Source organism: Lagopus muta, chromosome 5 (assembly GCF_023343835.1).
Source record: "Lagopus muta isolate bLagMut1 chromosome 5, bLagMut1 primary, whole genome shotgun sequence".
Taxonomy (NCBI): Eukaryota; Metazoa; Chordata; class Aves; order Galliformes; family Phasianidae; genus Lagopus; species Lagopus muta.
Window position 1 is genome coordinate 46738804 of NC_064437.1, and position 13781 is coordinate 46752584.

The 13781-nt window shown below is 47.2% G+C and overlaps 1 protein-coding gene across 4 annotated transcripts in view; it reads left to right on the forward strand.

Annotated features, from left to right (window-relative positions):
* Window positions 1-1679: 1679 nt before the first annotated feature.
* Window positions 1680-13781, forward strand: part of LOC125694064 (uncharacterized) — a 30824-nt gene continuing 18722 nt past the window's right edge. For 2 of the 4 annotated variants that reach the window (XM_048946769.1, XM_048946770.1), the window contains exons 1-2: window positions 1680-3392; window positions 12301-13154. In XM_048946769.1, the coding sequence (XP_048802726.1) occupies window positions 3344-3392; window positions 12301-13154 (903 nt within the window). In that variant the 5' untranslated portion in view covers window positions 1680-3343. The other 2 variants (XM_048946768.1, XM_048946771.1) reach the window with 2 other exon arrangements.

Consider the following 13781-nt stretch of genomic DNA (forward strand, 5'->3'; position numbering starts at 1 on the left):
AAGCTGATGCTGACTAAGAGGTTTTTCCTCTTCCCGTTACATCCCCTACAGCTCGAGAGGGAATTTCCTGCCTGGATGCAATCCGGAGAACCCATCCCACAACACGGATGAGTGGGAAGGAGTGAGCCCTGGCACAAGGCCTGCACCCATGCTGGCAGCATGCTTCCTCACCTGGCAGCACAGCCTCACATCTCAGAGCCAGCTGTCCCAGCAGCTGCTTCCATCTTAATTCAAACAGAGCCAATGACCTGTATTTTTTCAACACATAAAATACATAGCTTAAATATATATATATATGAGAAAAAAAAAAAAAAGGTAAAAAGAAAAAAAGATGCCAATAATCAAAAAACCATGTGTAGTTATGCTACTAAAACTTTCCAATGCAGACAAAAATAACCATGCACAACAGCCAACAACAGCTCGTCAGGGCCCTCCAGACAGTGAACACTGTCACATGTTGTGTCAACACAGGGCACTTCCAGTATTCATTATCAGTTGCACACATGCAAACACACCCTCTTGTAAGAACACCTAGAGCATTAAAATCTTGTGCTCATTTCCAGTAATTTTCATCCAAGATTTACCCTAGCCTAGGGCTGCAATACTTGGCTGGTGTGCACTCCAGGGGTTGTTCTATTCCTGTTCAAAAGCTCACAGTCACTGGATTCATTTATTTATTATATTTTGGTAACAGAGTCACTTCTGTTGGCCCCAAGCACTTGCTGAACACAAAGGGGTAAACCGAGCTTTGAAACAGACAGCTTAAAACTCTCTCCTTAGTAACGTGGTTTTCTGAGAACCTTTTGCTCACTGCCAACGAGCGACAATTATCTGGTGAATAAAATACATAACTGCAGCTTCAAAATCACGAGACATTTCTGAAAATATTGGATATAATCTTCAATGTCTCTTGGGTTTGGTCTAAACTGACAGTGACTTAAAGCGATGTCTCCTGAAGAAGGCCTGGGCAGGAGAAGACTCACTGAGATGAAAAAGTAGTCTATATGCCTATGAAAAAGGGAAAGTCCTATGCAATAATTATTCTCGGCATTTAATCCTGCCACAATACTTTGAGTTGTGACTGCTTAGACAGCAGAACAGTAGTTTTTGGGGGTTTTTTTTGTTTGTTTTCTGTCTCCAAACTAGTTTACAAAAAACAACAAAAAAAGCCCCTAGGTAGAACAGAAGTATGCTCAGCAGCATATAAGGGAATGAAGCCCTTTGGCAAGCAGAAAGATTGTGCAAACTGGACCAGGGAAGGTCTACTGTACATGGGCAGTGAGGAGGACAAGGTAATGCTTTGCCTTCCAAATCCTTCTGGCTGCTAAGAGCGCTACTGCATATGTCCTAAGGCACCTGGGAGTTACCCTACCACTGCTGTAATAATTCAGCACACTGACACCATCTCTTCATCCTGGAAAACATATTATGTGAGTGGGTGCTGAACACCTACAATCATTTGAAACCTGGCACCATTTGCAACAGGAGGCCAAAGAGTGGGAAACTTGCTTTAAATACCATAAAGGAAAAGGCACATTACCAGCTAGCGTAGCTATCAAGGCTATCTTTAGCCAAAGTTTAAATTCATTCACATCTCCTCAGTAGCAATACTCTGCCTTCACTCGTTTCTGTAAAACAGTCTCTGACCTAGGAACACCCCATGGCAGGATGGAGGGGAGGCCATCACAAACAGTCTCTCCAGAAAGCCACTGGGGCTGAGGCCTTCCAGTCAATTTCACCCAAACATTCCACACCCACCCATAGCAGAGGGGCTCAGAGAGCAAAAACCCTACAGTGTCCAGGCTATAAAGGGGTCTTACAGCTTTTCCTTCTTGCCAGCCCTAAGCATAACCCTCTTTGGCACTGTCACAGAACCAGAAGCAGGCACTGAATGCTCACTGAGTGCCCAGAGTGCCATAAAGGCACTTAGGAGGAGGGATGCTCTTTGCCAGATGACAAGATCTTCAGAGCTATAAAATAATAACTAAATACAAGAGCCGTGTGGTGGGGGAAAAGGGCCAGTTAACACTCTGCCTTTAAATTGCAGCTGGCACAAATCAGCAAACTTCAGTGACTGCTACAGCAAAGAGTCAGTTCTCTTCTTCCCAGTTGTGTTTGTTTCAGAAGCACAGTGGGAGGACTGCTGGGAGAGAAGAGCAAGGGGCAGCTGGATTGGATCTCCCCTGACAGCTCCTCTCCTGCTGCCTTCCTTACAGCAGGCACTTGTAGCAAGGCTGGTTTGATCTAGGGCCTGCGCGTAGCTGACCCAGCCCTAGATAGCACCACTGGCTCTCTGTGGGCTCCTTGAGGCCGCTGATCCCTTCCACAGCATCAGGCTGGTTTAACCGGTGGAGCAGCACATCTCCTCCTGACAGTGCTGGAGTCAGCAGAAGCCTGGATGGGAGCGTAATGCAGGGATGGGCACTCTCAAAGCAGACAGAGACTCTGTAAAGGTTGTGCAGCTGTTGGCTGTGCGGAGATTGCACTGTCCAAATTTCGCCCAGAGGTAACTTCTTATGTGTGCACACAGACTACAGGAACAGCATCTGGTGCGTGCAGCCATGCTCAGGGTGTGCAACAGCACTGCGTGCTCAGCCTGAGCACTCGAAGTGCACTGCTGCAGTGGGGTGGCATCACCAACCTGTCTGTGGGAAAAGGAGCTGGGAACAGCCCTGCCACATCCCCTCAGCCCACACTGTAGCCAAGGCAGAGGTATTCACTGTGAATACAAAACCTGGGATTTAAGTGGGGGAAAGGGAAAAGGAAGAAAAGAGAAAAGGAGGGAGGAAAAGGAGAAGAAAGAAAAAGAGAGAAAAAGGTAAAAGGAAAAAATAAATAAAAAGGAAAAGAAATTAAAAAAAAAATGAAAGGTTTAAAAACGGAAGATAAAAAGACGGAAAAAGAAAAGAACAGAAAATGAAAAAGAAAGGAAAAATGAAAAGAAAAAGACCCACTCTGCTCTCTTCCCCACCCAAAGCATTCCAGCCTTTCCTTTCCTGCCACTTGAGAGGGGGGTTGTTTATTGACATTATGCAAGTGCTGAAATATTTTTCTTTTTCTGCTCTCCCGTCTTTTCTTTTGTAAAAAAAGTTCTTCCCCCTCCCTCCTCTGGGGGTTGCGAAGGTAGTTCAAACCCCTCCAGCCATCTCGGCTTATCAGTCGAGGGAGATGCATTCCTCAGGGCTGCTCCCTTTATAAGCCGCCGCCGGCCGCCCGCGCGCCGCTCCGCAGCCCGCGCAGTTCCGCGCCCTGCCATGCCCTAACCCGGCCCAAAGGACGCGCGGCAGCGCTGGGAGAGCCCGGCGGCGATGCCCCCCCGGCGCTGAGTCGCGCTGCCGCCGGGATGTTCGCCTGGCACCGGAGCTTTCCCCTGGGAGCGCCCTGGAAGAGAGGTGAGCCCGGCCGCCCCGCGGCACACCCCCGGCCCCGCTCCTCCTTCCCTAAGGGTACTTAGGGCTGCCCGGCCCGGCCCGCCCCGCTCCCGGCCCGATGCTGCGCTCGCTGTTCTCCGGCTGCCTCTGTCCCCACGCAGGTAAGGCGGCAGCGAGCGGCCCGGGCTGCGGAACCCGCTTCGCTGCCCCTCTGAAAGAGGCTCGGCTCGTAAGCGCGGATGGGCTCGGGAGGGAGCGGGAGAGACGGGAGAGCCCTGACTCGAGCGGGCTGCGGGGCCAAGGGGGCACGGTGAAAGAGGGGATTAGCATCTGTAGAGGCTGTGCGCGCTTTTATCTTCGCGGGCATTGTTGTGGCTTTGCACGGACGTGAGGCAGAGCAGGTCTGCGTGCCTGCCGCCGTGCCGGCGATGGGCACCTCCTCGCTGTCGGGGCTGGCGCATCCCAGCTGGCGCAACGCGGATTATCGCGGCTCTGAGAGGTTTTGCTCGTTCCCTTCTGCTCAGTATAGACGAGGTGAGGCTGGCAGAGAGGCTGTAAGCTGGTATGCTCTTAGTCTGCTTGTTTCAGGCACGCGTGGTTGGGTACGTTATATCCCTGCAGCAATTCAGCAGGCTTTGAGACTGCGAGCCCAGGCATTGGTATCCCCTTTGCACCTCAGGGTGCCCCTCAGCTGGAAGCACGGTCTGTGACTTTCATCTACTCTAACATCACTGCACGGGTTCCATTTGCTTGGCACAGAGGTGGCTGCAAACACTCTTCCAGAATTTAAGCATATTGTGCTGCACAACAGCAGGATGGTAAAGGCGTGTGAGATGATGTACTGGAGTGATTCTGCTTCCAGGGGTCTTCACCTCCTACCTGCACACTAAGCTGTGGGGCCAGTAGGCATCACCTCGATGCAAAGGGCTGGCTTTAGCAGCAAGCTAATCAGTGCTGCTGCTGGAGCACACCAGCATCACCACAAGATGAGGAGAATGCTTGAAAACGTACATTTTTACAGAATAGTGGAAACTGCTTTTTTTCCTCCTCTGTGCATTATTTGGCCACAAACTTGTTTCCTCAAAGCAGTATAGAGCAACTCTACAGGTGAAGGTCCTGGTGGTGGCAACAGACTTACCACACAGGGCACAGAAGAATTAAAAGAGGCTCAGCTAGGAACAGTGAGGGCACTCGCTAGTCACATCATCTGGAAAGAAGCATCAAGTATGACTTGCATCCTGGTTTGGGCCCCAGCTCCATGCAGAAAGAGCCAAGAATTTGCTGTTCCTTGCAAGCTCTGTAGCAGGGACTATAAAGTTGCATTCCAAATGCAGCTCCCAAGGCAGAATACAAACTAAACAATGATTTTAGAGATGCTGCTCAGTAGCAGAGGTATAGGCTGGATCTGACTCCCTTTTTTGAAAAACTGTTGTAACAGGTGGAAGAACCTCATATCAGCAAGTTCAGTCTAATGCAGTTGCAGAAGTCTTCACATCTCCTCATCATCATTTCAGGGGAGGTTCAGGATGGAGATTAGGAAAGATTTCTTCTCAGAAGTAGCAGTGTACTGGCACAGGCTGCCCAGAGAGGTGGTGGAGGGTCACAGTCCATGGAGGTGTTCAAGAAACGTGGAGGTGTTGCACTGAGGGACATGGTTAGTGGGCATGGTCAAGGTGGGTTGATGATTGGACTAGATGAACTTAGTGGTCTTTCCCAACTTTAATGAGTCTATGATCTCTAGCCCCAAGGAGAGCAATAAAATAAGGAGTCCTCGCCATCCACATTGTCCCTATGTAAGATTTCTGATGTACTCTTCAGTACATTTATGCTTGTCTGCTGCTTCGTTGTTTGAGCTGAAGCAGCTCTCCAAGGTTTTGTCTGGGGACAGAAATGACTGCCCAGGAAGAACAGGTTAATAGCCCCAGCAACCTTTCTGACATAATTCATGAGTTCTTTTGACTTTAGCAGAAGCATTGGGGTCTTAATGGCTTCAGTCCATAGAGCTATTGAACAACTGTTTATCCAAGCTTATTATAGGCAATAAAACCTGAATTACTGCATACCTGTCATCCCTGGGGGGCAAGTTCCATCCCTGCAAAGGGCCTCCTGTCTCCCTGCACATTTCTGGCTGAATATATCTTATGACATGAGGTAGCCTGCAAATCAGATGAGCAAGGGAAGTAGCTTCTAGATTAAGCAGTTTTGCCCAGGTGTTTTCATTTTCTGCTTAGACACATTAGCATGCTGCATGTTAGATAACCAGTTTGATTGCTGTTATACTCAGCTGTTCACGAAATATGAAGTTAAAAAAATAATTACACAAAATGTTGCTGTAAAGGATTCTGGCCTGCGCTCCCTCCATTGCACTCCTACATGAAGGGACACAGGACGTATTGGTGGTTGTCACAGCTCTAAGGATGCAAAAGTCAGTGATGAGGGGGTGATGCTCTTTAGCTGGTGCTATGAGTAAGGTCAGGTGCCAGCCCCTACAAGCACTCAGTGAACCAGGTGGTCTATGGGGACCTGCCATGCCGCAGGACTTTCTGCCAAAGGTCACTCAGTTATCAGACCTGTCGCTCTGTTTCAAAAGAAACTTCACTGGTCACTCAGAATGAATAGAAGCAAGCAATAGAAGTGTCAAGTGGCCTCTCTACTTGGGTAAACTAAAGAGGAAATGGTTTTCCATCTATATCCATCAGTAAACAATCCATCTCCCTCTCATTGCACCTCAAATGCCTGAAAACAACTATAATTATGTCCTTTTCTACTAAAACATACATATTGAAGTGCTGATGCCTCCTCAGAGTCCTTGAACTGTTATCTTTCTCTCAGCATTTATTCTATATGGAATTATCATCACCTGCTGCAGCTCTGGGGTTATCCATAACCTTTTAGGTCATACAAGATTACCAAACCACCATCCAGAGGAATTATCACATTGTATTAGCAAACTACAATCCAGAGGGACTTCAGACACAAATGACAGCGAGACTGGGGAGCACCGCGGATCAATCCAAGAACTTTCTGTTCAAAGACTGTCCAAGATCTCAGCTTTGTTATGCTTTTTCCTTTGCATCCAGCATTTCAAATGAATCAGCTGTATATATACATACATGCATTTAAGTTCTCTAATGAATATAAATGCAAACTCTAAGAAATAGGTCTATCACGCAAACATCCAGTTACCACATGGGAACGCATTCCTCTGCAAATATGAGTTTTCCTCTCACAATCCCTCCCTTCCCCACTCCCTCTCTACTCCTTCCACAAAAAAAGCTGCCCTTGCAGGTGGAGGCTGTAACTGGTACACTGAGACCCGAAGACCTCCATAAGCTTCCCCAGAATTTCTCATGCTCAGAATTGTCTTAACTGCATAGGAAACCACAGGGGGCTCATCTGTGCGACAGCCCTCTGTACCCATGAGACTGTGCAAGGTACAGGACAACCACTGCCCAGCTACAAAAGTAATAGCCCCTGTGCACCCTGCAGCAGGGCCAGCACTGAGAAGTAGGTGACAACCCAACCTAACCCCTAGAACACATGGTGGAAGAGTCAGCAGCAAAAAATGCCTATTGTTTCAGAAAGGAAGTGACCCTTCTCTCTTAAATGCTGGGAAATTGAGACCTCATCATCGGCAAGGAAAAAAATCTCTTTGCAGTGAAAGGGAAATGCCACCTGAGCTGTGCAGCCAGCAGTGTTAGGGAACACAGAGGCAACAGAACTAGAGGGAGGTTTTTTTTTTTTTTTAAAGGAAGGAAGGAAAATGAGGGAATGCAAGGGCTGAGTGGGAGAGGCAGCCTTTTGCTTCTAGGTCATGAGAGTGACTCCAGCTCACTAGTCACTGCTGCCTTGTGACTCTTTACAAGTCTGTATAGGGTGATCACTTTTTACTGTACTTGGAGACCCAACTCCATCACAGAACTGAACCTTTGGCACAATTGGAGACAGAGATGGGTCACCAAGCAAGCTGCACAGTTCCAAAAAACCTTTCTATGGGGTTTCACAGGCACATCTTTGTCCTGTGCTCAGGGCACAGTGGTGCGATTTGACTTCAGCCTCCCTTGGAAGGGTGGCTGTGCAAAATTCTTGATGTTCCAATAACCCAAGCCACTGATGATGCTATTTCCTATGCTCTGTTCCTGTGGCACACTACAGCTGGGGACTACCAGCCTTCTGGGCACAAGTCCAGAAAGTGCCAAGGGTCACGTAGTAAGAACAGGCACCTGAGCATCTCAGGACTGCTCACCTCATGCTTCTGCCTGGGATTGCCACCCCAATAACCCTGCCAGCACCACATGGAGCAGACAGGTTCACTGTGTACGTGAATCTTGCAGCACTTCTGGGGCCAAACAGAGGGCTCTGGTGGCTCTCACGCTGCTATCACTTGCAACACAATGGCCAATTGAGATAAAGAAAGCTTGGCTCCGGCTAGATCAGTCACTGTGAACATTTAAAACCGATTCTCCCCTTGCCAAGCAATCCACAAATCAGAACGAACGTTTTGAGAAGATGGATGGGCACAGACCATAAGGGAGGAGAGCAGCACAGGGCAACACCATATCAAGTAGTTCATTTGCATGACACCAGCTCCTCAGGAAGCTCCGTGCTGCCATCGGCAGCACTCTAATGTCTCTTCCACCTCCAGTCCTTTTATTAACCAGATAACGCTGTGATGCAATACTCGAGTCAGTACATCAGAGACCAATACACAGATCATAAGAGAAAAGACGTGACCTGGACTTCAAATGCTTTGGAGTATGGGGATTTAAATAAAGCCTGTTTAGTAGAAGGGTGGGGGCTTTTGCAGGAGTTCAGTCTGGGCAGGGCTGAGATTGCCCTTGTTTTGGATTATTGTGCAAGTGTTTCTCTTGCACAAAACTTACTTGGGTTAAAGAAAATGCTCGAAAGCACTTTCATGCTTACACACTCATCCTCCTTCCTTAGGTCAGAATTGTCTGTATTAATGTACTAGGCTGTGCCCTGGCAGCTGCTGGTTATTATGAAACAGGAAAAATGCACTTGGACTTAAACTTCCAAGGAAAGGAAAACCTCAGAACAGCAGCAGATGTGAGGATTTAAACTTCTCTGCCAGGCTTTGCTATCTGCCAGAGGAGTATCCTAGAAAGCAGTTTGGAAATATAGAAAAATAACATTCAAGGGATTCAGCTGAGATACACCGGTTCCTTTCTCTCCCTACCAATTACCTGCAAATATCAGGTAGTGCACTGTTACCACCTCCTCATTAGGTGGGAAGCAGCCTTATCCTCCAGCTCTTCCATTGCAGGAAACCCAGCAACTTGCCCAAGGTTATACTTCATCAGTCACTGTCAGCTACTGGCTTACATTACAACCCAGGGAATCCTGTTTATCTCTGGTGCAATTACAGAGCCATATAACCCCTCGAGAGGGCTACTAAGAAAACAGCACAAGTTCACCCAAGACAACATTTGACCTGGGTGCTGCTTTGGCAATGTTGCCAAAGGTGCTGCAGGAAGCCATATCATTTCTAAGCACACACGCAGCTCTATTCCCCATAGCGTTACCACACCAGTACCTCAGCCACGTGTCTGAAAGCAGCATCTTCTGGTACCTTACACACACCACTTCTGGGGTGTGGAAAACCAACCCAGGGCAAGGGAAACAAAACAAAAAGAAGCCTTGGCTGTTTTCCCAGAGAGCAGTCAGCATCAAACCTGGCCAGCCTCCAGCACAAGTAAATTTCATCTTACCAGCCTTAATGCTGCCCTTCTGTTCTCTGAAGTGCTTCACACCTTCTTTCAAAGCGCTGCACAGCTCTGTAACTCTAGCCCTGCAGCACGCTCCACCAGCACCCAACAGGAGGCCAGCTTCCCAGCTTTGTATTGCTTGTTGATTGCTATTGTATAAATACTTACACTTACAATCTAGACCCCCTCAGCTCAAAGCACCTGACACAACCTTACTAAGGCCCTTGCTAATGGGTTAATTTATAGCATCTGAAGGCTTGGGTTTTTTTTTTCAGTTGCACAGGTGAACATTAATTACACCCTTCTGGTGTTTATTGGCAAAGCGTTTGAAAGAGCTGAATATTTCTGTATGCTTCTTTCAGGATCTGTAGCAGAAACAATCTACACTTTGGGAGGCCCGTGGTGTAGACTCTATGACCCATTTACATAAAGGAAACTATTCCTTAAGAGAGGTGAAGCAAGAACTTGAGTTTCAGGTTGCTGCCTTAATCATGGATGATGTCTTTGCTGTTGCACAGCTGACCTCACTGACCACAGGAAAGTATCACTGAATGAATGAGGATTGGCTGCTTAGATGTCTTGCAGAATCCAGCCATCCTTTACATCCATTCTGAGCACATGGTGCAAGATAACATTTTGCATCATTATCATAAGGGGCTGGGAGCATAACTCAGCAATGTTCTAACACTGTGGTTACTGAGACCTGTCAGTGCCAGGACCGACAGTTTGCAACCTACACCAGATAAACAAGAAACCATGGTGAAACTGGTTTGTATTATACGGGCTACAGGATGGGAAAAGCAAGGCACCGTGTTGTCCGCAGAACTTTCTCAGCTTTGGAGCTGGTGGTACTGAGGGGACCTTCTCATTGAGTGTCAGGAGTTTAATTTCTTTTTAGTTTCTTTATGCTCTCATCAAACTTGGTGGTACCGCATGGTAGTCATAGATGATACCGATTATAGCATCTAACATCTTCTGTAAGCAGCAAGACCTCATGTTAATGTGCTGCTTCCTGATATCAGACAAAGAAATATTTGTGCAGGCCACAGTGAACCGGTTAAGCAAGGAAAAAAAGGCAGATTGAAAGACAGTGAGAGGATCTCCAATCAAATGAAAGCATGGCATGATTAGTAAGTGAAGGCAGTCAGCATCTCTGGGAATGGTCTGTTACTGCATACAGTGATTCCTGGCAGGAATGACAGCTGCATTATTTCTTCTTAAAAAGAAAACACTGCACAGCAAATGCTTTACTCCTGACTCTTAGTGAATGTTGTGCCACAAGGGGCAATGATGGCATCCGAAGGGCCTGCAAGCCTTTTATTTTTCGAGCAAATTCTGCACCCTGCCTCTGGCTGCAGAGAGGTGCTGGCAGCTGAGCAAGCGGTTGCTTTTCACTCTGAAGCAGTAACGGCTCAACTCCAGCACCTCCCTCCAGGACCTGGCACCAAGGTCCTCCTTACTGCTGTTGTTTTTGCTCACTCCTTGTCCTCAGCTCAGGGTCCACTATGCTCATCCCAAAAGGAGGTGTCCTGTTACCCAGCCCAGTGCAGCAGCTCCTGATGAGCTTTCTGTGGCTTTTCCATGGGCAATGTCTTTTTCTGGCTGCCCATCACAGCAGTGTGCTGGTGTAGTGTAGCTGGCAGGCTGGTGCTGTCTCAGATGCAGCTCTCTGCAGTGGAGAGATGCGTGAGAATGCTTCCAAGGGAGGCGAGTACAAGTCTGTATTGGATAAACAAGGTCTTTTGTATGGGCTTAAAAGCACTACACACCCATAGAAAGTCCCAAAGAAACCCCATCAGATATGATCCTTCATCACTCTCAGCCCTTTTGAAAATCCAGTGTAAAATATTAAATGTATGGCTGCATATGAGCAGTGAAGGGCATGTTTCAATTGTGTCCTGAGAAATTCTTAAGATCAAATAAAAGGAGTATTTAAATAAAGTAGAAATTGACTCACGTAATTGCTAGCCTGGCATTAATGAGTAAAATTCTCCCTTGTCTGCAGAAAGCAAGCTGGAGGAGGGAAGGCTGGAAAACGGGTTATTTTGGAAACAGGGATTTTTCTGGGTTACAATGAAGGAAGGCTGCACAGCAGAGCTCTCTTCACTGCCTCCAGCTGGGGGTCCTCACCTCTTCTACCTGCTTACAGACTGCCATGCTGCCAGGCATGAGTTTCTGAAGCAGCTGTGGGCTTGGTGAAAAGGAAGGAAAGCAACAGAGGCGAATTACAGGAAATGAAGGAGGAAGTAAGACATCCTCATGAGTGTGTGCATGGTAGCCCTCCGAGGTGCCCTGGGTCACAAAATAATAAATGAGAAACTACCAAAGAAACTGAAGTTTTGTGCTTCAGCGTTCGTGCTACCTCTTGTAGCAGACACCAGAGTGAAGCAAAACTGCACTCTGAAATGTGAGATCCAGAAAAGCAGTAAGAAAACCTGGGGAAAATCTCCAGCTTGTGCAGATCAGCCTTTCACCCAGAGACTGTTCTACACTTCATCCGCATCACTGCGTGAGATAATCACAACGTGAAAATAAGTCCTCTTTGTTCACGTGCAAAAACTAATGAACAAAGCTACTCCCACATCCTTTCTCTTTATAAGGAAGGAAAGAGTTCATTTAGAAATGACTTCAGAGCTAACACCACACAGAGAGTGAGAAAGTCCTATAGTGCCTCATTTACTTTTCCTATCACTACTTGCTTATCATCATCTGTACGAGTGCAGAGCACTGCTAATCAGTTTGCAAATTACTTGTTGCAACCAGGAATTCACTCAAATCTGCAGAAATAGATTTGGTTTTGTCCTTTTTTTTTTTCTTTTTTCTTACTGCTGCTTCAGAATACATTTAATCAGGAAATTGTCTATCTTGTGTTCCCCTGCGTCTGTTTGCAATTAATGACCAAAAAAAAAAAAAAAAAATCATCTGACTACATGCATTGTTTTCTACCTACCTACTAACTCAGAACTCTGTGTGCATTTATGACCCCCATGAAGGACTTCAGGTCTATGAAACACAATACTTTTGTTGTAGCAAAGTCTACAAGAAAGCTGTATATAGCTCAAGAAAAACAAACCAGACCAGGGCTGCCCCCTTCTACAATATTACTGCAGACAGCTTTCCATTCACATTCCTCAGGCGATGGGCTGTAGATTAGATTGAGTTTGCAGTCTCTTGTGACCTTCTGCTTGTTTTCCTTTACACAGGTAAGAAGAGTCCACCTGCTGAGGACAAAGTAGTGCTAACACATATGAAGATATTGAGCAATGAAGGAATTCAGAACCCAGGGCTAGTACCAGAGGCTCCTGCTGATGCAGCCTGTACTGAGGAACCCCATCTTCCCAGCACAAATTTCCCACAGGACTGCCAGGGATGTCCAAATGCCACAGCCATAACAGCAGACACAGACTATGCAGAAGCCCCAGCAGGCACAGATTATGTAGCCACACTGCCTGACCTCAGCAGCTTTGAGTCCAAGTGCCGCCTTCACAGATTCTCCAAATTTGAATCTGAGGACTCGGGAGTTGAGCTGCCAAGCGGAGCTAACTCTCCATCAACGCCAACGGGCTCAGAGAAGAGCTTTGTTCTTCACAGCAGAGACTCATTTTGTGACTCAGGTGTGCTTAGCACCTCATCTTCTCCAGAAATTGACCACCTGATAATGAGAGCATGTAAAGAGCGTGCCAGGAAGGTTGGCCAGCAAGGTGTGGAGAGTGAAAAGAAAGATGAGCTCTATAGCCAGGAGTCAGACGTGGTGGAGGTTCCCACACCTTCCCTTGAAGACTTCGGTGTTCCTCAGGAAGGAGAAAATCCTGATGAGCATTTTGACCAGAGTGAAAGGCAATCTCTGGAAAAAGAACCATCCCCAGAGACGAACTCCCCCACAGAGAGCACTCTTCCCACCCCGATTCCCATAGAGGAGCCAAAAACAATTGCTGACAATTACACAGAGACCTTTGGCAGTACACAAGACCTTCAGCTCCATGGACATCAGCTGAAGAAGTACCCCACAAGTGACAGCCTGGACGAATACATGAATGAATGCTGTAGACTGAGTGAGGTAAGAAAGGCACCTAAACTGTATCTTATAGCTAGGCTTATCTAAATATCACAGAATCACAGAATTGTAGGGGTTGGAAGGGATCTCCAGAGATCATCGAGTCCAACCCCCCTGCCAAAGCAGGTTCCCTACACCAGGTCGCACAGGTAGGCATCCAGGCAGGTCTTGAACATCTCCAGAGAAGGAGACTCCACAACCTCCCTGGGCAGCCTGTTCCAGTGCTCCGTCACCCTCACTGTAAAGAAGTTCTTGCGCACATTTGTGCAGAACTTCCTATGCTGCAGTTTCCAGCCGTTTCCCCTTGTCCTGTCTCCACTCACCACTGAAAACAGTCCGGCCTCGCCATTCTGCCCCCCACACCTTAGATATTTATAGACCTGGATCAGGTCCCCTCTCAGTCTTCTTTTCTCAAGGCTGAACAGACCCAGTTCACTCAGCCTTTCTTCATAGGAGAGATGTTCCAGGCCCCTCACCATTTTTGTGGCCCTCAGTTCTGCTGTCCATAACAAATTATGAGACATTTGAACTAACAGTAAATTCCATTTCATAAAGCTTTAGATTAGAGGATGTGCTTATGTCTGTTCTTAAAATGAAAACTGTGAAGTAATCCTGCAGAGCCACACCGCT